This window comes from Cryptotermes secundus, unplaced genomic scaffold (genome assembly GCF_002891405.2).
Source record: "Cryptotermes secundus unplaced genomic scaffold, Csec_1.0 scaffold699, whole genome shotgun sequence".
Lineage (NCBI taxonomy): Eukaryota > Metazoa > Arthropoda > Insecta > Blattodea > Kalotermitidae > Cryptotermes > Cryptotermes secundus.
In genome coordinates this window covers 11,883-34,682 of record NW_019738883.1, presented here as the reverse complement: position 1 = coordinate 34,682, position 22,800 = coordinate 11,883, and the positions used below count along the sequence as shown (strand labels likewise).

At 37.2% G+C, this 22,800-nt stretch overlaps 1 protein-coding gene across 1 annotated transcript in view; it reads left to right on the top strand.

Moving 5' to 3' along the window:
• Positions 1–21,481, top strand: part of LOC111871255 (AP-1 complex subunit beta-1) — a 45,679-nt gene extending 24,198 nt beyond the window's left edge. Inside the window, exons 5-17 of the mRNA XM_023864229.2 lie at positions 297–490; positions 3,006–3,180; positions 5,448–5,635; positions 8,323–8,449; positions 10,364–10,491; positions 10,900–11,352; positions 14,362–14,557; positions 16,029–16,213; positions 16,885–16,971; positions 17,058–17,187; positions 18,375–18,546; positions 19,559–19,713; positions 21,124–21,481. Of these exons, the coding sequence (XP_023719997.1) occupies positions 297–490; positions 3,006–3,180; positions 5,448–5,635; positions 8,323–8,449; positions 10,364–10,491; positions 10,900–11,352; positions 14,362–14,557; positions 16,029–16,213; positions 16,885–16,971; positions 17,058–17,187; positions 18,375–18,546; positions 19,559–19,713; positions 21,124–21,198 (2,265 nt within the window). The 3' untranslated portion in view covers positions 21,199–21,481. The remainder of the gene's footprint in view (positions 1–296; positions 491–3,005; positions 3,181–5,447; positions 5,636–8,322; positions 8,450–10,363; positions 10,492–10,899; positions 11,353–14,361; positions 14,558–16,028; positions 16,214–16,884; positions 16,972–17,057; positions 17,188–18,374; positions 18,547–19,558; positions 19,714–21,123) is intronic.
• Positions 21,482–22,800: the final 1,319 nt, after the last annotated feature.

Here is a 22,800-nt window from a genome sequence, read left to right as displayed (position 1 = left end):
ACTTAGTCCCACCCCACTAGCAATAAAAAATACTGATAATGTCATTAAATAAGCCACAAAAAGATTTAAACTGGACTGGCAGTAACCAGTTCCAGCCAGTTCATCCCTTGAATAAGTACGAAGGTTCCTGTAGAACCAGAAGGAGAAACATTGGTAATTAATGGCATGTATGGTTATGAACTTGAATATATATATATATTAGCCACCTTATCAGACATCCCCTGCTAAAGTCAATTTAGATTTTAGGTATTTCCACCAAACTCTAAGGACTTACAATTCACTGTTTCCTTATTCAGGTCGTTGCTAATGCTGTGGCTGCCTTATCTGAAATAAATGAAGCTAGCACAAGTGGATCACCCCTCATTGAAATGAATGCCCAGACTATCAACAAACTGCTGACAGCTCTGAATGAGTGCACAGAATGGGGCCAGGTGTTCATATTGGATTCCTTAGCAAACTACAGTCCTAAGGATGACAGAGAAGCACAGAGGTCTGTTCCTGTTTATTTCCTTAAAATTTGGCACACATTATTCACTGAAGTCATGGTAGCAATGCTTAATCTGTACACAAAGAGGAACAGGTGGGAATGTAAAAGCAATCATCTTGAGAGGGGACTGTTAATATGAAGTATAATGAATATGTTAGGCATAGTTGTATGTATATTATTACATATATTTTAATGTAGGTTCATGAGTCTCAAATTAAATTTTTATCTGATGATCAGTTCTTACCTCTTTACTTTCTTTAATCCTTACATTTTTTAGCACTTCTGATATCCCTCGGTACTCTTATGTGTGTTAGTAAGGTTATCTTGTCACAGTTATGGGTGTCATATTTTTATGCATTGTGTACATGTATATGTTGTCATTGAAACATAGAGAATTTACATAATTCCAAGAAAAATATTTAAACTCTTTCTGCTTTTAATTAAGTGTACCTTATATAAAAATTTGCAAGACCCAGTATGACGCTCTTCAGTTGTTTTAAACAGAAGAGAGAGATAGCATTAACTAGCGTGAAGCTAAAGTAAGCTTAAGCTTTTAGGTCTGTTTGGGAAAATTTTGAGAACTACACTGCATAATGAAATTAGGTAACAGTGTTTCAGTCAATTATATCTTCACATTCTGTTTGATACAGTTACATTTTCTTTCTGTTCTCACATTTGAATGTTTCTGGCAATTAGAGACAGGTTTACATTAGCTCTCTCTCTCTCTCTCTCCCCCCTTTTTGTTGGCATCAAGAAGTATTTCAGTTATGATAGGATTTAATTTCATGCCTTTCAAGAAAAGGTCAGGAAAAAAATTAACATTAGCGTGGCACCATGAAATTAATCATTGCATAGGGACATCTTTGAATGATTTTTTTAATATTTTCTTTCCAAAAATCTGTTTCTTCAACAAAAAGTTTAGATGGTCGGTGTAGTGCTAATCCTCTGGACTCGTATTAAGGAGATACATGCTTCATGTTTTTGCAATGCTATACACACTTTTAATTGAGGTTTGTTATCTGTCAGCCTCATGGTGAATGTCTTGGAAGTAGGCCAGTAAATGCCTACTTTTAAATCATTACTTGCTTGCCACTCACAAAGAACTCCTCCTGTCATTTGATGCTATATGCAGGGTGTCCGGATGAAAGGTATCCAAAATAAAAAATTTATATCTCAGAAACTATTTGTCATACACGTATCCAGTTTTTGTCATCGGAAAGGAAAACTCTGAATTTTTTTTTTCATGCCCAGCTTACATGCATGTGCCAGCTGGTGACTTCGCTGAGCTCAGTAATGATGTCAACACCACAGGAACAGGTTCAGCATATGTAGCTAGCAGAGTTGCAATCTCTTATGACTGTTAGAACACAGTATGGATGTCAGCCTCCTACACAAAAAAGCATTCGGTTCTGGGACAACAAACTGAGGGCTACAGGTAGTCTTTTGCATGTAAAATCTCCTGAAAAGACGTGGACCTTTGAAGAAAATGTCAATCCCATTAGAAAGGAATTCCAGCGTAGTCTGCACAAATCAATTCATGCTGCTAGCTTGCAGTTACATACAAATTCCACATTCAACATTGCACGATGTGCTACACAAAAGGCTCCACCCAAGAATGTACAAGATTCAAATGAATCATACACTAAAACCGAGTGACCAAGTAGCATGCACAGACTTCGCTGTGTACATGCTAGAAAGAACTGAAGCATCACTCGATTTCCTCCACCAAATGTGCTTCTCGGTCAAGGCAGCATTCCATGTTAGTGGAGTTGTAAACAGGTACAACTGCAGGATTTGTGGCAGTCAAAATCCCCATGTCACATGTGAGCTGGAGACAGGCAGCCCCAAAGTGAACATGTGAGCCAGCTTAATGCACGACAAGTTTATTGGACAGTTTTTCTTTTTGGAAAAGACTGTGACCAGTCGTTCATACTTTGACGTGGTTGAGCTGTATGCGCTGCCCCAATTACCACCTAAAACTATCCTGCAACAAGATGGGGCACAATCACATTTCTGGCACCATGTTAGGAATCACCTGGACAGAGAGATGGCTGGGAGATGGATTGGCAGAGATGGACCAAACACTTGGCCTCCTAGGTCACCAGATTTAACCCTATTGGATTTTTTCTTGAAGTGTTATGTGAAGAATGTTGTCTAACAGGTAAAGATCAATGACCTACTACACCTGAAAGCCTGCGTAAGGGATGCTGTGGCTATGGTAACACCAGACATGCTTCAAGCATTGTGGAATGAGGTCAAATATCATCTGGATATTTGTCGTACCACCAAGGTAGCCCACATAGAAATTTATTGAGAGAGTTATATACTGAGGAAAAATCTTTGATAGTTTCCTTTTGTAATGGTGTAACCCATAAATGTGTTTAATAAGTGCTCTCTGAGATATTATTTTATTTTGGATACTTTTCATTTGGACACCCTCTAATGCCTTCAGTTGAAAAACTGGTAGATAATCAAAGAATTAAGTTGGGATGCAATATATTTAGCAATATGTTTGCAGCATTTGTGAAAGAATCACTCCTCGCCTGGCACACGCCAATGCTGCAGTAGTGCTGTCTGCTGTGAAAGTACTAATGAAGCTGATGGAGATGCTGCCTGCGGACTCAGACTTTGTATCAACTTTAACTAAGAAGCTGGCACCACCTCTCGTCACTCTCTTATCATCAGAACCTGAGGTAAGTTTCTTGCTGTTGAATATTTGTATTTAATAATTTAAGTATTAACTTTATTTGTTTTTGTGTTTCCTTATAGAATGCATATATCTATCTTGAAAAATGTCTATCATAAAATGAAGATTTTAATACTAATTAAGATCTCATTTTGACGATGGTATATTAATGCAGTTACTGTGTTTCTTGATAATATCAATGTCCCTATTTTTTTATAAAAATAACATTTCAGACACTGGATTTTATCTCCATCTTCAGGTAAAATCTACTCATTGTTGCTCAATCAGTAGAGCTAGTCCCCATCTCCCATTTTAGCAAAAGATGGAGACAGAATCCAGTCTCTGATACGTGTTTTATATAGGGAACAGGATGATGAATAATATCCAGAAACACAATTATTGTACTAATACTGACTGTTTAATAATTTTTTAACAGTTATTCCATTTATTTTAAAATCTTGCTGAATTGCAGGAAATTTAGTACAGAGATAATTTTCTGCCTTTCATTAGCATGGGAAGCATGAGAAATCCCATGCCTTATGTTAGTCTACAAGCTTAATGAATACTGGATTTGAACATAATTTTGTCAAAACAATAAACTCAATTTACCAGTTATTATTAGGAGCCAGGATAGCACAGTCAGTATAGCCACTGGCCATGGGCTGGACAACCGAATGGTCGGAGTTGGAGACCCAGTATGGTCAAGAATTTTCACTTCTTTATGTCGTCCAGACTGGCTATGGTCTCCACCCAACCTTCTGTACAAAGGATACTGGGAGCTCTTTCTCAGGAGTAAAGTGGCCGGGGCGTGAAGCTGACCACTCACCTCCAACTAGTGCTGGGGTCAAGAAAATGTGGATCTATACATCCAAGCCCTCATACGCCTTCATGGAGTAGTGCTTAATTAGTTAAGCACAGGGACAGCTTTACCTTTTACTAAATCTTATTTTATCTTCTGAGCCCCAAGAATGTACAGTTCATTTGAAATCTTCACACATGATTAATTCTTGTATTTAGATTTGTTTCATATGGTAACTGTAAGTCGTGCAGTTTTAAAGTCCAGTATAAAATTATGAAACTTGAAACATAAAACCTTAGTCTCCTCTACAAGGTGTCAGGGATTTTTGAAGTGAATGTTCAATCCTAGCATTGATTTCATCCAGTTTCTCTTTGGTGAGCACTTGGTGCCCCAATTTTCCCTTCCATTCCCCCTTGCATGTGTGCGTGCGCACACACACACACACACACACACACACACAAACAATGAAATCAGTGAATCAGTGCTGTCCTTGAGTAGCCTTTGCAACAATAGAGAACATTTCCATCATTTGCTATAATCTGGATGAGTTTTATTTGTAATGCATTAAACAGGTTTTTCATTTCCACTAGTAGTCCAAAGCCCTAAGTTGATTGGATTCTAATTGACTGATTCAAACCAAATTAAAGTCACTTGATAACATTTAGTGTCCCTGGTATCAGATTTAACTAAAATCCATTTACTAATTTTCATTAATGAAATAAGTAGATGAACAGATATGATCTCCCAGTGTGCATTAGTTTTATGCATTTCGTGTATGTACATATGTAACAGAATATGAGCAAGTAATGAAATATTTTCTGCTGCAGGAAAGATGCTGCAGACTTAATGCCTCCTTTCTGGCATCAGAAGGATTAAGTGATTTATATTTCTAAGTGTAGTAATGTAAATTAGAATATACAAGAATATAATTTTGCCTGTAGTTCTGTATGGGTGTGAAACTTGGTCTCTGACATTAAGGGAGTAACATTGATGGAGGGTGTTTGAGAGCAAGGTGCTGAGGAGAATATTTTGATTGAAGAGATGAGGTGACAGGAGTTTGGAAGAAACTGCATAATGAGGAGCTTCATAACTTGTACTCTTCACCAGATATATTTAGAATGATCAAGTCAAGGAGGATGAGATGGGCAGGGCATGTGGTACAAATGGGGGGAAGAGGAATGCATATAGGAAATTAGTGGGATAGCCAGAAGAAAAGAGACCTCTAGGAAGACCAAGATGTAGGTGTATGGACAATATTAAACTGGATCTTAGACAGATAGGATGAGTTGGTATGGATTGGATTGATCCTGCTTAGGTTAGGGGCCAGTGGATGGTCCTTGTGAACACAGTAATGAACCTTCAGATTCCATAAAATGATGAGAGTTCTTGAGTGGCAGCACAATTGGCTCAGTTCCACGAAGTAAGGTAGGTGGTGTGTATGTGTAAGGTTTTAAATTTCTTAAACTTCTGTACAGGTACAGTATGTGGCACTTCGCAATATTAACCTCATTGTTCAGAAGCGACCAGACATCCTGAAGCATGAGATGAAGGTGTTCTTTGTCAAGTACAATGATCCCATATATGTGAAGCTTGAAAAACTGGACATTATGATCCGTCTTGCATCTCAGGCTAACATTGCACAAGTTCTGTCAGAACTCAAAGAGTAAGTTGCTATTTTTTTGTATTACCATAGTTTTGAGGAGCCTAGAACAAAGTTCATATTAATGTCAATTTAATAGGAAGATATCAGCTGATTGTTACATTACGATACTTAATAGTGATCACATGTAGTAGATTTACTCTATGTGGCCCGTTTCAAGACCTCTATGTGAAGGTCATATGTGCAGTGTTATATTTGGATCACTTTGTATAATAGTTTTCTTATTTTACTACTATAGACTGAATGTCATGGTCAGATGTTTAGCATATTTCTTTTATATTTGGAGGCCCTGGTTTCTTAGCCTGGAGTTTAGTTGTCCTGACTGAGGTTTTTCATGTCTTTCCTCCAAGAAAATGCCAGAAAATTAGATCTGTCTTAATTTCAGTCATGAATGATTTCTTCCACAACTTTGTTTCATTATTATTTATATTTATGGTCATTTAATGAAGTTATGTCTTACAGAAAATAGTGTCCAGTGGTAATGTGATTTTATTAAATAATGAATTGGAAGGGATGTGGATAGAAGTGGGCATGGCACAGTTTTCAGTACTATCCCAGCATTTTACTAGAGTGACTGAGGAAAATCACGCTAAACCTTAAATACAAGGTGTGTCCAGGATCCGTTTGGACTAATTTTTTTAAATTTTGCCCTCTAATGCCATCTGTTGGCGAGTTATGGCGTCAAGATTCTTGAAGTTTCAGCTCTGGCTGTCTGTAATTTTAAAGCACAAACATCGCTGCATCGTGTGCTCTGACCTTGAAAGTAACGGTACTGTTCTGACGCTCCTCGGAAAATGGCGGTTGAACAGAGACCAGACATCAAATTTTGTTTGAAGTTAGGCAAAACAGCTGGAGAAGCGTACGAAATGAAGAAAAGTGTGTACAGTAGTGTTTGTTTGAGTCGCTCAAACATTTTTCGATGGTATGCTGTATTTTGTGATGGCAGGGAGGACATTGAAGACGCTCTACGTGCATCAAAGCCGAGAACAAGTCGCACTGAAGAAAATGTGAAAGAAGTGACCGAAATCCTTGCATCAGAGAGATGTGTTTCTGCAAGACTCATCGAGGAGCTTTTGGGAATACCAAGAAGTACTGTGCATCAAATTTTGACAGAGGAATTGGGCAAACTGAAGGTCTGTGCGCGGTTTATACTGCACGTGCTGTCAAGCGATGTAAAACATGCCAGAGTGGAACACTGCAGAGACATTTTACGGTCAGCCCAAAGTGATACAAAATTTACAAAATCCAATTGTTACTGGTGACAAGTCATGGTGTTTTCAATATGAGCCTCTCACAAAGCGGCAGAGTGCAGCATGGTTGAGCCGAGAAGCCGAAACCAAAGAAAGTGTGCATGCAAAAGAGTCGAATAAAGACACTGCTAACCGTTTTCTTCGATTCCAAAGGAATCATTCACAAGGAATTTCTGCCAGAAGGTCAAAAAGTGAATTCTGATTATTATCTTGGAGTCCTCAATCGTTTGTGCGTGAGAATTCTTCGAATTCGACCTGAATATTGAGCGCAAGGTTCCTGGTTGCTCCTCCATGACAATGCCCCACCCCACAAATCGAAGATCGTGTGCGATTTTTTGGCCAGAAAAGGGATCACAGTCCTTGATCATCCTCCGTATTCACCAGATTTGGCTCCAGCAGGTTTCTGGTTGTTCCCAAAAGTTAAGTTGGCAATGAAAGGAGACAGACCACACCATCCAGGATATCCAAAGGGAATGTATCACAGTTTTAAATGTGATTCCACAAAAGGAGTACTGCTTTTGAAAACTTTTCAATCGATTCCAGCTATGTATTGATTCAGAAGGAGACTATTTTGAATAAAAAGAGTGAAATTTTGAAAATAATTCATGTCTTGTATTTTTAATGGACACAGTCCTAACAGAATCTGGACACTGTATGTTAAATTATTCTTGTGTCTCATACTAGTGTGTTTTTCTGACCTTTAATACCCATGTAAGATAATGTTTTCTCATATGTGATATTTAAATATTTAATCAGTTTATAAATTTCATAATAACCTGTCACTTTTCTGTACTTAGGAGTTTCAAGAATGCTTCTACCTAAGTGATTCAAATTGAGTCAATTTCCATTTTGGCGTTTTCTATTACTGTAGCAACAGAGGATTTCATTTTGTACCATTAACCGTTGTATTCTGTTATTTCTTATTGTTTGTTTTATTTTATTTTATCATTTTTTTTTTTTTGTTATTGAGGAAGCGTTGGTATCCTGCAGTCCAAGCTAAATTTTGGAATAGTTCAATAAAGCAGACCAGGAACTCTTCCTTTCACATCCCTCCCATTTCTCATTCATAATTGTCCTGCCATTTCTCTTTCATTGTTACTTTAACACAGCATCGTGAAATAACCGAATAGAACAAACCAGGGAATGAAGACTTAAATGTAACTTTAATATGGAAACTTGAAGTGACAAATTTGTTCTTGAAATGTTTGTATACTGTCTGATGAAACCTCTGCTAATATTCAAGTAAATGATACACAAGCAGTAGACTGTTCAAGAGTGAAAAATTTCACAGAATGTGCACATAGCATTCTAAAGCTTATGCAGAAGGAATTATGTAATTGAGCTTAATATCTATACATCTTAAAACCTCTAGTTTTCTGTTTAAAAAAGTCCATAAATTGAATAAGACTATGAAGTGTGAGTTTGTAACTTACTTTCCAGGTATGCCACAGAAGTAGATGTGGACTTTGTACGAAAAGCTGTTCGAGCCATTGGCAGATGCGCTATTAAAGTAGAACAGTCAGCAGAACGATGTGTGTCTACACTGTTAGATCTAATTCAAACAAAGGTTTGTTATATATTTGTGTCTGTGTCATAAATTTTATAACTATGGGTGACTGTGTTTACCTGATCATAAAAGAATTGATGTAGAATGTATTGGTGTTACTAGGATGGGTACATATTAACTGAATAATCATGTCGCTGCTCATGCCATTCCTCGTTTGACATTTTCTTGCATGTAAACCACTCCTGTATGGAGATGTGCACTATTCTGTGCTAAGGAAATGTGTCATCGAATAAAAGAGTTTGTCAGTAGCAGTGACTTGTAATGGAATAATACCCTTATTTTGGAAAAATAGGATCAACTCCTTGTAACTGTGCTTTATAATGTACCTAAGAATGGCAGTAATGATAAGTGAGATGCCCTGAATTTCCTTCACTGATATAATTTTACAGAATTTAATTACATTCTCCTCCACCTCCTGCATTACAGTTCATGATGAGCCTTGACCCCTTTTACAATTGCTTGCCATTGGTCCCAATCCTGTGACTTTCATTTACATTCAGGTGTTTCTATCCAGCTGCAATTTTTAAAAGCTTCTCAACAATTAAAGCTTTATATGGGGTGGGGTTGTCAACCCTATAGCCAACCCTCCACCTGGAGGACCAGGGTATCCCTTTTTGGCTGGATCATCACCTATGACCTGTCCAGCATGGGAGAACCTACCAGTAGCTATTTCACTGCCAACATAACTCTCAGGATCAAATTACCATGTGTGTGTGTGCGTGCGCGCGCGCACATGTGGACCACAGGAAGAATGACCTGATGTTGAATAGCCTTTAGATACCACACACTGCTTTATTTACTTCTAAAAGAAAGAGACAAAAAATTATCGTTATCTTTAATATTGTTTTCTGTGACATCTTGATGAAATATTTGCATTTCTGTGCACACAGATCTGGAACATACAATATTAAAAGCTTGTTTCCTCCATCTGTGAATTTGTATTTCCATTTCACATATCTTAGGATTGTAAGAAGACTGAGAAGACATGCTCTTTAACTTTATATTGTAATTTGTATGATACTGATAATTTCTGTTGTATAAAGTTGTGTTATGTGGTGTGCATTTTTATCAAAGATTACATTAAATTCATCCATAGTATTTAAAAAAATATTTGTGCTTGAAGTTCACTCATTTGGGATTGGACTTTGTAAAGGGGGGAGAGAGAGTTGTCATTTTCATCAGGTTTCTTGTGTTCACTAACAGCTCAGATTCTTTATCTTACAATGTAACATATTGTAATGTTTATCATTATTTTGAACAGTTACTGTCTGACTGTCATTAGCCACTTATAATCTTGGTGTCACTTTTTTGTCCACTTGCTTTGTCACTGTAATACCACTGTTCAGTCGTTGCACCGTCCCCTTCTTGAATTTTCCATCTGCTTGCATTGAACTAACTTCTGATCTTCTGCACTCAGCTGAACTGCCAACTGACTTATACCCTAAACTGACTTGCTTCTGGACTGTACTGACTAACTCTTGATTCCTAGCAGTCACTGCTTCATGTCTGCTTTACACTGCCTTCTGTACTCAACTAAAACTATCCTCTCTTAAGGCTCTCAGTGACTGTTATGAGTACATCATGTCAGAGATTGGCTTTAAGAATGTTGTCATGTTTGCGCAAGCAGCATGGCCTTTATCACTCTCTGAATGGTCTAAAGGGAGAGGAGTTGAATAAGAGGCACACACAGGCAGGCAACATGCTGTCCCTCACTCTCTCACAAGTGTACACACACCACCACTGCTTCTCCATGACTGATTCACTTATGTGTGTGGCGAAAAATGGAAAATGAAAGTGTTAGAGTGCTGAAATTTAAAAGGACAAAGATATGAACAGACATTTTTCAAAATTCAGCATACTTTAATTTTGATGCAGTGTTTAAAAGTGTTAAATGATCATCTGTTTGATGTTTAGGTAAACTACGTTGTACAGGAGGCTATTGTAGTGATCAAGGACATATTCCGAAAGTATCCCAACAAGTATGAGAGCATAATCTCCACGCTTTGTGAGAATTTAGACACGCTTGATGAACCTGAGGCCAGGTAAGGTGTAGAATGCTTAGGCTGTGGAATAAATTCCTTGTCTCCATGTTAAACAGTTTGTTATTAGGTAGTTTATATTTGAATCAATTGCATCTCTTTTTGCAATATGGTATTGTTAGGTCAAAGAATGAAATTGATAATACCATTTCTTATGGCCTCACAGTTTCCTTAATTTTTCATGACCCTACTTGTTGGCATTTGAACACACTCTTGATGATTACCATCAGAGATAGATGAGAGAACAGAATTTTGTATGGAGGATATGAAAATTCGTTATATACCTGTATTATGTATAACAGAGAAGCCAAGAAAATATCAGTTAAGACAGAAGTGATAACTTTCCTGTGAAAATTGCATGAATCCAGCTTTTCTGTATGGTTTGTTATATTTTTTGTACCTCTATCCTAGGGCATCAATGATCTGGATTATTGGAGAATATGCAGAAAGAATTGATAATGCTGATGAACTCTTAGAGAGCTTCTTAGAAGGCTTCCATGATGAGAACACACAGGTTCAACTCCAGTTACTTACAGCCATTGTCAAATTATTTCTGAAGAGGCCAACAGATACACAGGAATTGGTTCAGCAGGTTCTGAGCTTGGCGACTCAGGACTCAGACAACCCAGACTTACGTGATCGAGGTTTCATTTATTGGCGTCTTCTTTCCACTGACCCAGCTGCAGCTAAGGAAGTTGTTCTGGCAGAGAAACCTCTGATCTCTGAAGAGACAGATCTTTTGGAACCAACACTACTTGATGAGCTGATATGTCATATTTCTAGTCTTGCTTCTGTGTATCATAAACCACCCAATGCATTTGTGGAAGGAAGAGGAGCAGGGGTACGCAAAATGCTGCCAGCCAGGTAAGTTATCCCATACCACTGGTAAGAGTTTCAGTGATGATATTGAACCACCATTTACTGCTTTTAGTTCCCTTTATATATTTTAGCCCTTGGCAAACTCAAAGTCCATTCACACAGACAGGGGTAACATTTCTTTTTATCTGGTTGCTAGGAATGGGAGGTTCACTATTTTCTGCCACCTTGCTGTGGCTCTTACCTCTGATCAGCACAGAAAATTCATATTTTCCCTTTGTAATTTTTGCCCTAATACCTGCAGACCATGCATGAGATAATGACAGAAAAGCTCAATTTTAAATGAAAGATTAATTTTATGGGGTTATGTTGATCTTAACATCTTTTGGCGTGGGTTATCATTTCTTATATGCCATAAATGACTGACTGAGAACGTGAAGCTGAATAATCCCAACTCACAGTTGCTGAAGAGGTTATTATTTGCCAGGCAAAACATTGTGGTTACCATTGGCAACCAGATGACCATGTTTTTCAATCCCTGTACACGGTAATTCAATTTGATAATGAAATATTTAATATAATAGTGTGAGTGAAGTACATACTTGTCCACTACTTGCTATGCAGAAATATGGTGAATTTACTTACTTCAACACTGTCACATAATTTATGTTGAAGTTTTGTACTGTCTGGTGTAGCTTGAATTACATTTTTATACTACCATATTATGTGTTATGGCTTTGAGTGTGTTGCCATCACATCATCTATTCATGTGTTAAACTAACTTCATGGAGCTGAGCCATTCCTGAGAAGCCACCAACAGTGCAGCTACTCAAGAACTTCCCAGCATTTTGTAGTTCAGGTTCAAGTCCCGATGAGGTCATTGGATTTTTTTCAGTTGATCTAATCCTTCCAGTCGCACTATGGCCTTGGGGTCGACTCAGCCTCTAACAGAAATAAGTACCAGGAATTAATTAAATAATTCTCCTGGGGAGTAAAGCGCGGCCGGAGCGTAAGGCTGACAACCTTACCGCCATCTTTGAGCCGATTGTCTAGATAATGTGGTACCCTCAACATCTTGCAACTCTATGGGCCTTCAGGGCCTGTTACAGGGATAGCTTTACTTTTTACTTTACTTTTATATATATGGACTTGACCTTGAGAGAATGATATTGAATAAAATTTTGTATGAAGTTTATCAGTTATCAGTGATATACCACAATAACTNGAAACATACACGACGAACCACGGCAACGGGTTAAATAATTTTCCTGGGGAGTAAAGCGCGGCCGGAGCGTAAGGCTGACAACCTTACCGCCATCTTTGAGCCGATTGTCTAGATAATGTGGTACCCTCAACATCTTGCAACTCTATGGGCCTTCAGGGCCTGTTACAGGGATAGCTTTACTTTTTACTTTACTTTTATATATATGGACTTGACCTTGAGAGAATGATATTGAATAAAATTTTGTATGAAGTTTATCAGTTATCAGTGATATACCACAATAACTACTGCAGCCAGTTTTATCACCCTTCTTGTGAACTGGTACAATAATAGACTCCCTCCCACTGTTCAGGCAGTTTTTTCTTATTCCAGATACAGTTAATATTACACCTCCTGCTTGAATCAGTTCTGCTGCTGAGTTATACTTTTCCAAATTTGCAATAGCAAATTCAACCTCAAAAGGACTAGGATCAGGTACTAACAGCTCAGCTGTATATATTTCTACCTGCCTAACATCACTGACACTATGTACATTCAATAACTGACAGAAGTAGTTCTTGCACCTGATAAAATGTTGTGGGAATCTGCAAGCAGGTCACCATTCTTATCTTCATTAAGTTACTTCTAGGTTGGTAACCCAACTTAAATTCATTTATTCCTGTGTATAGGTCTTTAATGTTCTTGTTCTGACTGTTCATTGCACCTCATCAGTTTTGTCTTGCAGATATTCCCTCTTTTTATTCCTGAAATGCCTGCAGGCTTCACATCTTATATTGTTCAGATTATCCCCTTTTAACTCGCTTGGATCATGTAACGACTACAGTTTGGCTTGATTCCTGTGATTAATAATTTTAAGCATCCTTTGTCAAACCATGCCTTATGCTTCTTAAATTCATAATAATCTAGACTCTCTTTGGCTGAAATTTTTTTAAATTCTCTCTAATAGTTTCCCAAGCTTTATTAACATCCACTACAGTGTCCAAGTCATCCAAAGCTGTGAACCTATTTAAGATTTCAACACAATACTGCTCCTTACCCTCTACCTCCTTTAATTTCTTGAGATTGAACCTCTCCATATGAACTCTGTGCATTGTTTGCTTACTCACTGCCAGTCTTTCCCTAACCTTTGCCACCGCCAGTTAGTGGGCAGTATCACTATCTGCTGCCCTGAATGATCGGACATCAGGTATACTTGAATGCCATATCCTGTCTATCAAAATATAATCAATTTGATTGCTTGTCTTCCCATCAGGAGATGTCCAAGTACATTTATGAATGTAAGTTTTGAGGTTTTCACGGCGATGACTATGAAAAAAGTCGTCTTCTGGGTTTAGGTGCCGTGTATTCTTCATTCCTCTGAAACGTCAGCCAAAACGAAGAATACATGGCGCCTAAACCCAGAAGACGACTTTCTACATTTATGAATGTTACGATGTGGGAACATTGTACTTCTGACCATATGATTTTTTGATGTGACAAAGTTTACTACTCTAGCTCCATTATTATTACTTATTTCATGAAAACTCTCACTCAAAATTGTTGGTTTGAAAATACCTTTTCTACCTACTTTGGCATTGAAATCTCCTAACAAAATTTTCATATGGTATTTAAGGAATTTATCAAATACACATTCTAGTTCTTTGTAGAACCTGTCCTTTACATCATTTTTATCCTCTCTTGGGGCATGAACATTGAGAACAATGATATCCTGATGTCAGCAAAGCTGTGAAGAGTGACCTTTTTAGTCCTTCTCTTTATCTTTATGGTCATATATTTTATGTATTTTGTCATATGTATCACCCATAAAATTCATATATTGTACTTATGCATTATAGAGCTGGTTCTCAAGAGACAGTACTGGAGACTGCCTCTGGGGTAACTGACCCACCGGCAGTTATCCCAGCTCAAGATTCGCTTATTGGCGACTTACTCAGCATGGACATCAGTGCTCCATCTGTCCCAGTACCAGCCACAACTAGTGTCTTCTCTCCACCTGCTGTTGACCTTTTAGGTGGAGGTCTTGACAGTTTGGTTAGTTTTATCTAATATTCTTAACCTGTTCATGAGATGCATGCAAATTTATATGTATTTGAAAGTGGGGACAGTGCAGTAAGCAGATATACACATTTTCTGGTTTTGCTTTTGGTCATGATGCACATGCATACATACGTTTGGTTGGTTTTAAAACGTGTCATATTTTCTGTGATATCATACTTTATGCTTGTGAAATTTTTAAGTTATGTAGTGAATAGAATGGAGTCAGTTATCAATGGTAGTTGCTACCATAGAGGTGTGAAGGGAGTGTGAAAATGTTAAGGCATTGCACCAGTTTTGAATTATGTAATTTAGATCCATATGATATTTGTTGGAATGATATGCTAGCATGAAATAAATCTTAGTCCCTGGTGTTTGGCATGCCTTAGAAACCACTCGCACACAGAAATGAGGCCTTCTTCAGAAGCCGCCAATTATGCAGCTACTCAAGAACTTCCCAGCATTTTATGGAACCCGAAGGTTCATTACCATGTTCACAAGAACCCTCCACTGGTCCTTGTCATGAGCCAGATCAATCCAATCCATATGATCCCATCTTATCTCTCTTTAAGATCAATTTTAATATTGTTCACCCATCTACATCTTGGTCTTCCTAGTCGTCTCTTTCCTTCTGGCTTTCCCACCAATATCCTATATGCATTCATCTTCTCCACATTCATGCTACATGCCCTGCCCATCCTTGACTTGATTATTCTAATTATACTTGGAGAAGAGTACAAGTTATAAAGCTCTTCATTATGCAGTTTTCTCCAACCTTCCATCACTTCATATCTCTTAGGTCCAAATATTCTCTTCAACACCCTGTTCTCAGACACCCTCAGTATGTGTTCCTCCCTTAATGTCACAGACCAAGTTTCACACCAGTACAGAACCACAGGTAAAATTATAGTTTTATATACTTAGACCGCAGACGAGAAGACAAAAGGTTCTGGACTGAATGGTAGCAGGCATTATCCAAGTTCAGTCACCTCTTAATTTCCTCCTGAATCAGGTTTCGATTTGTTATAATTGTACCCAAATATGTGAACTGTGCCACATTTTTTAAACATCTCTTACCTTTCTTTATGTCATGATTTCTCCCTGCATTTTGCTGATGAGACAGCAACATATACTTAGTTTTCTTCGTGTTTACTTCTAGACCAACCTCCTTACTAGTGTCAGTTAAAGTTTATGTGTTTTTCCTTATGGTACCTATGTTATCACCCAGTAGATTCACATCATCAGCATAAACCAGGAGCTGATGTGTCCCATTTAATTTTAGTCCCACCTGGTTTTCGTGGATCTTCCTAATGGCATATTATAAAGCAAAGTTGAAAAGCAGTGGTGATAAAGCATCTCCTCTTTTTTAGACCATTCTGGATAGGATAATTATCAGACAAAACCAGGGGAGTAAATGTTTTATGGCATCCTGTAACTGAATAGTAATATATGCAAATTTTTCCTGTAGCTTGGTGGAGATGTTGCTGCAACAGGAACTGCTGGGTCAGCCCCTGTGTCACAGTCAACTACAGGACTTCTGGGAGACATCTTTGGATTTTCAGCTACTCCTGCATCATACTCACCTCCAAAATCTAACTGGCTGCCCGCCGAAAAAGGAAAAGGACTGGATATATGGGGAACATTCTCACGAAGGTATAATTCTCATCTCATCTTTGACAGTGAAAGTCCAATGCTCTGAGTTCATTTCTGATATTTAAATTCGTCATACACTGGTGTGTACTGCATGAAGTGTTCAAAATGTTCACAAAATGATTACTTTATTATTGTATTAATTAAAAAGGTTAACAGTGTGAAGTACTGAAGAGCCCTAATACAAAAAATTATGTTATACATATGTTAAATTTGTCAGAGATAGCATATGTATAACATCATGGATAACATATGAAATAAGCTATTTTTTTAATAAATGTGGTATGTTGATCAAAAAATGACAGTCAGGAATTTTTAACATCAGTTTTTTTATCTTTTTCTGCAAGACACATGAATGTACATACCACTTGTCATGCAATTTGAAGTAATAGTGTTGAAATGACAATAAATTTTCACTCACTAACAAGACATGTTATTCGTACATTATAGTTGAAAAATGATAAGAAATGTAAGAAGGAAGTACAAAAGTGGAAAAATGATGTCATTTGGCATAAAATTTAATATACAGAACTGTGACACAGTGTCAAAATTTATGTCCCAATTTGTATCAGCATATCAGAATTAATTTGAGAAGCTTGTTTTCATTTATGTTACCATACCCTTGCTGATTAGTGTAATTTAATGTTGCATCATTGTTGATTGTAAATTCACAGAAACGGTCAAATCCAGATGGACTTCACATTCACCAATAAAGCCATGCAGGCAATGGCCGGATTTGCTATTCAGTTGAACAAGAACAGGTGAGCATCAGCACTGTACACACTTGACCATTTTCTAACTTTTCTCTAATGATTAAGTTCCATGTCATGCCTGAATTCTTTTTCAGCTTTGGCTTGACACCAAGCTCAGCATTGCAAGTGATGACACCACTGCCTCCTAGCATGTCACATGATTGTTCATTGCCTTTGGCAACTACAGGTGCTATCCAACGTATGGAACCTCTTAACAACCTTCAGGTACCAGAATATTTAGAATCTTTTGTGTCATTGGAATTAATGTTTGACAGAGAAAGTAGTATAGGATGTGTTATATGACAAGAAGGTTTTATATAATGTTGTGATGTTCAGAATTTGTATTTTATTGGATATATTTAAAGTACTATTTCTTTCAAATTGATATCGAAGTTCCAAGGCAACTTCTGAAGTGTTCATTAATTATAAATGTTAAATTTCAAAATTAATTACCATTTACATAGATATAAACAAGGAATTTTGAGCACAGCTCATATTAATATTTAATTTGAGTAATGTAAGTTTATAATCCAACAATGAGGTACAGTTTAGCTGATGAGTTAACATGTTGAGCATGTAGGCAAATGGTCACTGAATTGTATCCCACACTTTTTATACACAGATTATCATCATCATATTTCTGGGGGGAGATCCTGTTACTTTGGTACCAATTTTTATGTTAAATTTGTCAAACAGGACTCCAAAGATTTGCACTATGGGCATGTTTATAATTCTTGATTTATAAACAGTACCTCATGCATAATTTTTAGGTATATATGTAATCTATCTTCATGCCAAATTTCATAATCCTAACTCCAGTAAAATGTAAAAAGGTAAAGTTGTCCCTGTGCTCAAAAAAATAAGCGATTCGCTATGAAGGCACATGGAGGAGTGGATGTATAGATCCACATTTTCTTGACATGGGCACCAGCTGGAAGTGAGTTCTAACTTCAGTATTTCGAAAGTCACCTTGTTGTTCATTCCACCCCCCCCCCAAAGAAACTTAAGAAAAATGACATACTCTTGAAGATCTGTTACCATAAATTCAGGACCCTGCCTGTTAACATTAAGTGTCAGTAATGTCACCCCCACCTCAGAAGCTTGTACATCTGTCATGTCCTTGTTACTGTTTGTAATAAACTAAAAGCATATGCATTGGAGGTATTCCTTTATGGTGTAGTATCACAATACTCAGTTTCATGATATTGGTGAACTGGTTCAGAATTTGAAAAGGATAGACACAAGACAGTCGTTTCACTCTATTTTTCTGTTCCTTAAACCTAAGGTTTTTGAATCCACATAATTTACGTTGCATTCACTTTAGTTCCATTTCTGTTTTCCAGATGGGCTAGAAGTGTTTTGAACTACCATATTTATTTAGTGGAATGTTTTTGGTATTTCCTTTGATGCAGGTTGCCATCAAAAACAACATTGATGTATTCTACTTTGCTTGTCTAGTCCCAGTGAATGTTTTCTTTACTGAAGATGGACAGATGGACAAGAGAGTTTTTCTAGCAACATGGAAGGATATTCCTGCTCAAAATGAAGTTCAGTACACGTTGGCTAACATTCAGTGCAATGCAGGTATTGTTCTCAACATGTCACAGTCTAGGCTGAATGTCTGAAGAGTTTGCATTATTCTGAAACTGCAAAGTTCAGTTTTCTTGAAATGAGTACAAATAGATGTATTTCTAAATATAACTGGACACCTGTCTAAAGACATGGGAAATTTTGGAAATAGTCGGAAGAATAAAATGCCAATTTCTTTTGGGCACATACAGTAAGCCAACAAAGTACATATGTCAGCAGTTCAGTCCTGCATGTTGCAAATGTGGCCTGGGATAGTGTGAGATATAGTAGTAATACTAAATCTGTATTTGCTTATCAGTGTTTTACCTACACTACTTGGATAATAATTTACACCAAATATAATTAAATATCACATGTATATCTGTATTTTAAAATATCATGGACTTGTATCTATACAGGAAATATCATTGTGACTGATAAAATGATAATTAATATTAATACTCATACAAATGAAGGTTGTGAGTAAGTAATGAGATATTCATCTGGATAAACTGAATGTAATCATCAGGATAAAACTTTGTTGGTTGCTGGCTCTCCTGACTGAGAGTTTTCATAGTTTTCCTGTCTCACAGTTCAAATGCCAATAGTACTTTTACACTGAAGGTGGAGGGGGAGGTTCCTCTGAGTCATTCATAACCCAGAAGCTCACAATATTAAATAAGTTTACATTTTTTCATGTTTATAATTAAACTATATGGAAAGTAATGTTCAACAGTGAATACTGATTGGTGTCACAAATATCTTTGCTGTTAGAAGGTTTAAGCAGATGGTACGAGCTGGCCCAGCAATTCTCACGCTGGACCATGCCAGTCTTGCCTTTATAAATTCTTAATATTTCTGTATGAGGAAAGTAGATTAATATGGGTTGCTGACCTCTCTCTCTCTCTCTCTCTCTCACACACACACACACACACACACATACATGACATTCAAGTGCATGCATACATGCAAAGAAATGTACACACGCTCCCCTAAAAAGTGTTCATTGATTTCTTGTTTCAAATAGATGCTGTAGTGCAGAAGATGCAACAGAACAATGTATTTACGATTGCAAAACGTAATGTAGAGGGCCAAGATATGCTGTACCAGTCTTTGAAACTAACAAATGGAATATGGGTTCTGAATGAATTAAAAATTCAGCCTGGCAATCCAAACATTACAGTAAGTTAATGGTCATATATATATTGATTGCATGGTATAGATGCTTTGAAATTAGAGGATGAAAAATAGGCACAAAGACATTGCAAATACTTCCTCATATATGACTGACCTTAACTACATTTGCCTTGGAACCAAAATCAGTTATTGCTTGTTAGAACATTGTTATTACTAAATAGCAAACAACAAAATCCACCTGACAAATAAAGCAGGTTTTGATAAAATCAGCACTTTGTGTTTGGGCCCCAAGTGCACGTACAGTTTTCCTGAAGATACCACGTGTGCAGTTTTACTTAGGGAAATTGTCTCCACAACTTACCAGATTTTGATCAAAATTTGAAAAACGCCATTTTGTCTTGAGAGACACTGATCTCGAAAGTCTCTGTTTTTGGAGCCAGTGGGTTCATATTCAACCTGTGATGGATAAACTGTTGAATTCTGAATATAAATAAAATATGTTCAGGCTCTAGCAAGGCACACATACATAGACATATACTAGATGGGATTCAGAGTGCAGGGGCTCAAAATGTGTAAAGTCCTCAAAATCTCAAAATTGATTCCTTTCACAGTTACAGTACTTTACCATGTACACTACATATATGAGGAAGTAAAAGGTAATATGAGCTCTATAATGTCAGTATTTATATTTTAGTACCTGTTTTTAGGGTTAGCTTTGTTATCAATGTCAAAACCCTGATGTTTATATTTGCACTACCATCTCATAAGACACTGCCTTGTATAACACAAAACTAACTCTTGCTGCAGAATTTGAAGGTTGAGCACTGTGAAATATTAGTATCTGTCATTGGACATGATCTTGAATCAGTGTTCATCATCTCCTATCCTCACAACGTTTTGCTCTAAACCCCATCTTGATATTATTCTTCTGTCTTCTTGGTCTTTCAGATAGCTGCCGTTTTAAGATATTTATTGTCCCCCCATGTTGCTTGTTCCCTTTTCTTGGATGATCTGTGCTTTATCCATCAGTTACAGCAAAATAAATGTAGAAATTGCCCTTGCTTGTGTTAACACATTTTGTTCTTCCTGTAAGAGTGTATTTGCATGGAACGAATGATTTATATGGAACCACAGTTCTGAATGTGTGGATATTATGAGACTGTTTTCTCCCAGTGAGATGTTATATAAAGTCTGAAAGCTCTTTCAGTCCAGTTGGTTATTGAAACTGACTGATAGATCTTCACATTATTTTTTCGTGATTTACTAAGCTTACATGAATGTGGCATGACATTTCATTAAGTACAAATGTTACATTTCTAATTGTAAAAAATAAAAAGAGTTTTAATGTTGTACGGTCCTCCTCTAGTGTTAATGACATATTTAATACTAAATCACTTAAAGCAGCCTTGGATTACTAATGTGAGCATGGGAACTGATATACTGTTCTTTTCACAGCTGTCCTTGAAGTCCAGAGCCCTGGATGTGGCACCAGGTGTTTTCCAAGCATATGATGCAATTCTTCATACATAGAGTGATATACATCAGTACAGTAATAAATGTTGGGCAAGCAAGCAAATTAAGTACATTCCCATGTTTAAATAGTAAGCTATGGTATTACCTTGTAATGGACTTCACTCTGTTAAAAAACATTCAGATATGTACAGGAATATGTTCAGGGTCTGTGTAGCAGTTATGCCACATTAACTTTTATGTTTTCTAGACTATATCGAAGCAAGACTGTAATTTTCATCTTCCATATAATATGTCTGACCCCTCAGTGATACCGTCATTAAATGCAGTATTAGAGAGAATATATATGTAAATTGATTTTGTTCAAATGTCCTTTCTAAGTTGTTCCTATCTTATGTGGGTTTGGTTAATTTAAAATTCTGTATTACTGTTCATTGGTTAATGTTATATCGAACTGGTAAAGACAACCATGACAAATTGGGTAGAATGTGAAACAAAGTGATGATGGCATACTTTAAAAGTTATAGCCCACCATTTATGTGAAGGAAAGTAAGGAAAGCCCTGGAAGTCTCAGAATATTTGGTCTTTTGGTTGACATTTGAACTGGGGAACCAAATACAGAACACAATTTCTAACCACTACCCTGTGATCACCTCTTGTTATGTACTTTGTGAGCCATGAGTTGAGTAGATTAGTTGCACATATAATGAAGCTGCATTGCAGTGTGTCACCACTTCAGTTAGTCATAAGAACTTTGGCTTTGTTTTGGGGTACCTGGATTGAGTCTTTATAGGATCATCTTCTAGACTGACACTTTTTTTTGGTATCTTCCTATCTGTACAGGCAGATACTAGTGCATATCTTGAAAGAGGCCACTGTCTGCTTCCTCACAGGTTCACTGTATATAATCACCATCTCTCATCCTCTAACAGAAATGAGTACCAGGAATCTTCTTGATGGTAAAGGGCGGCTGGCGAGTAAGTCTGACAACCTCCCTGCTGTCTGTGAGCCTACTGTCTAGAAAATGTGGCAGCCTTGACATATTACAATCCAGTAGGCCTCCACAACCTGTTACAGGGATAGCTTTACCTTTATATCTCATTTGATGCTAAGTAATTGCAGTACCTTACTGAACATTATTATTTCTATGAACCAACAAACCACCTTATTGACATAAATTGCAGTTTGACTCTGAAAGCAGATATCCATGAATAAGTGTTTGTGCATTGTGATATTTATCATCCGCATTATAGAGGGTGTCCGAGGAGGAATGTGCCAGACTTCGGGAGGGTGTTCCTTATGTTAAAGTGTGCCGATATAACCCAAAACACCTATGTCCAAAGTTGAATGGCTATGGAGATAATGGCCCGAGAAAAGTGTGGTCTTCTGGTAAGTCCACACACTTTACCTGTCAGTTGACGAGTCTTATCGATGTTTATCCTTGAGTATGGTGATAACAACTCACGCTAGCCCCATACACTCACATACCAGAACGCGCAGTCAGCAATTCCTGCCAGTTTTAATATGTATTTGGTAATCAACAAGTGTGTAGCACCTATCAAAGTTTCAAACTTCTCTGACCATTATCTCTGTAAGCGTTCAACTTTGGACATAGGTGTTTTGGGTTATATCGGCATACTTTAACATAAGAAACACCCTCCC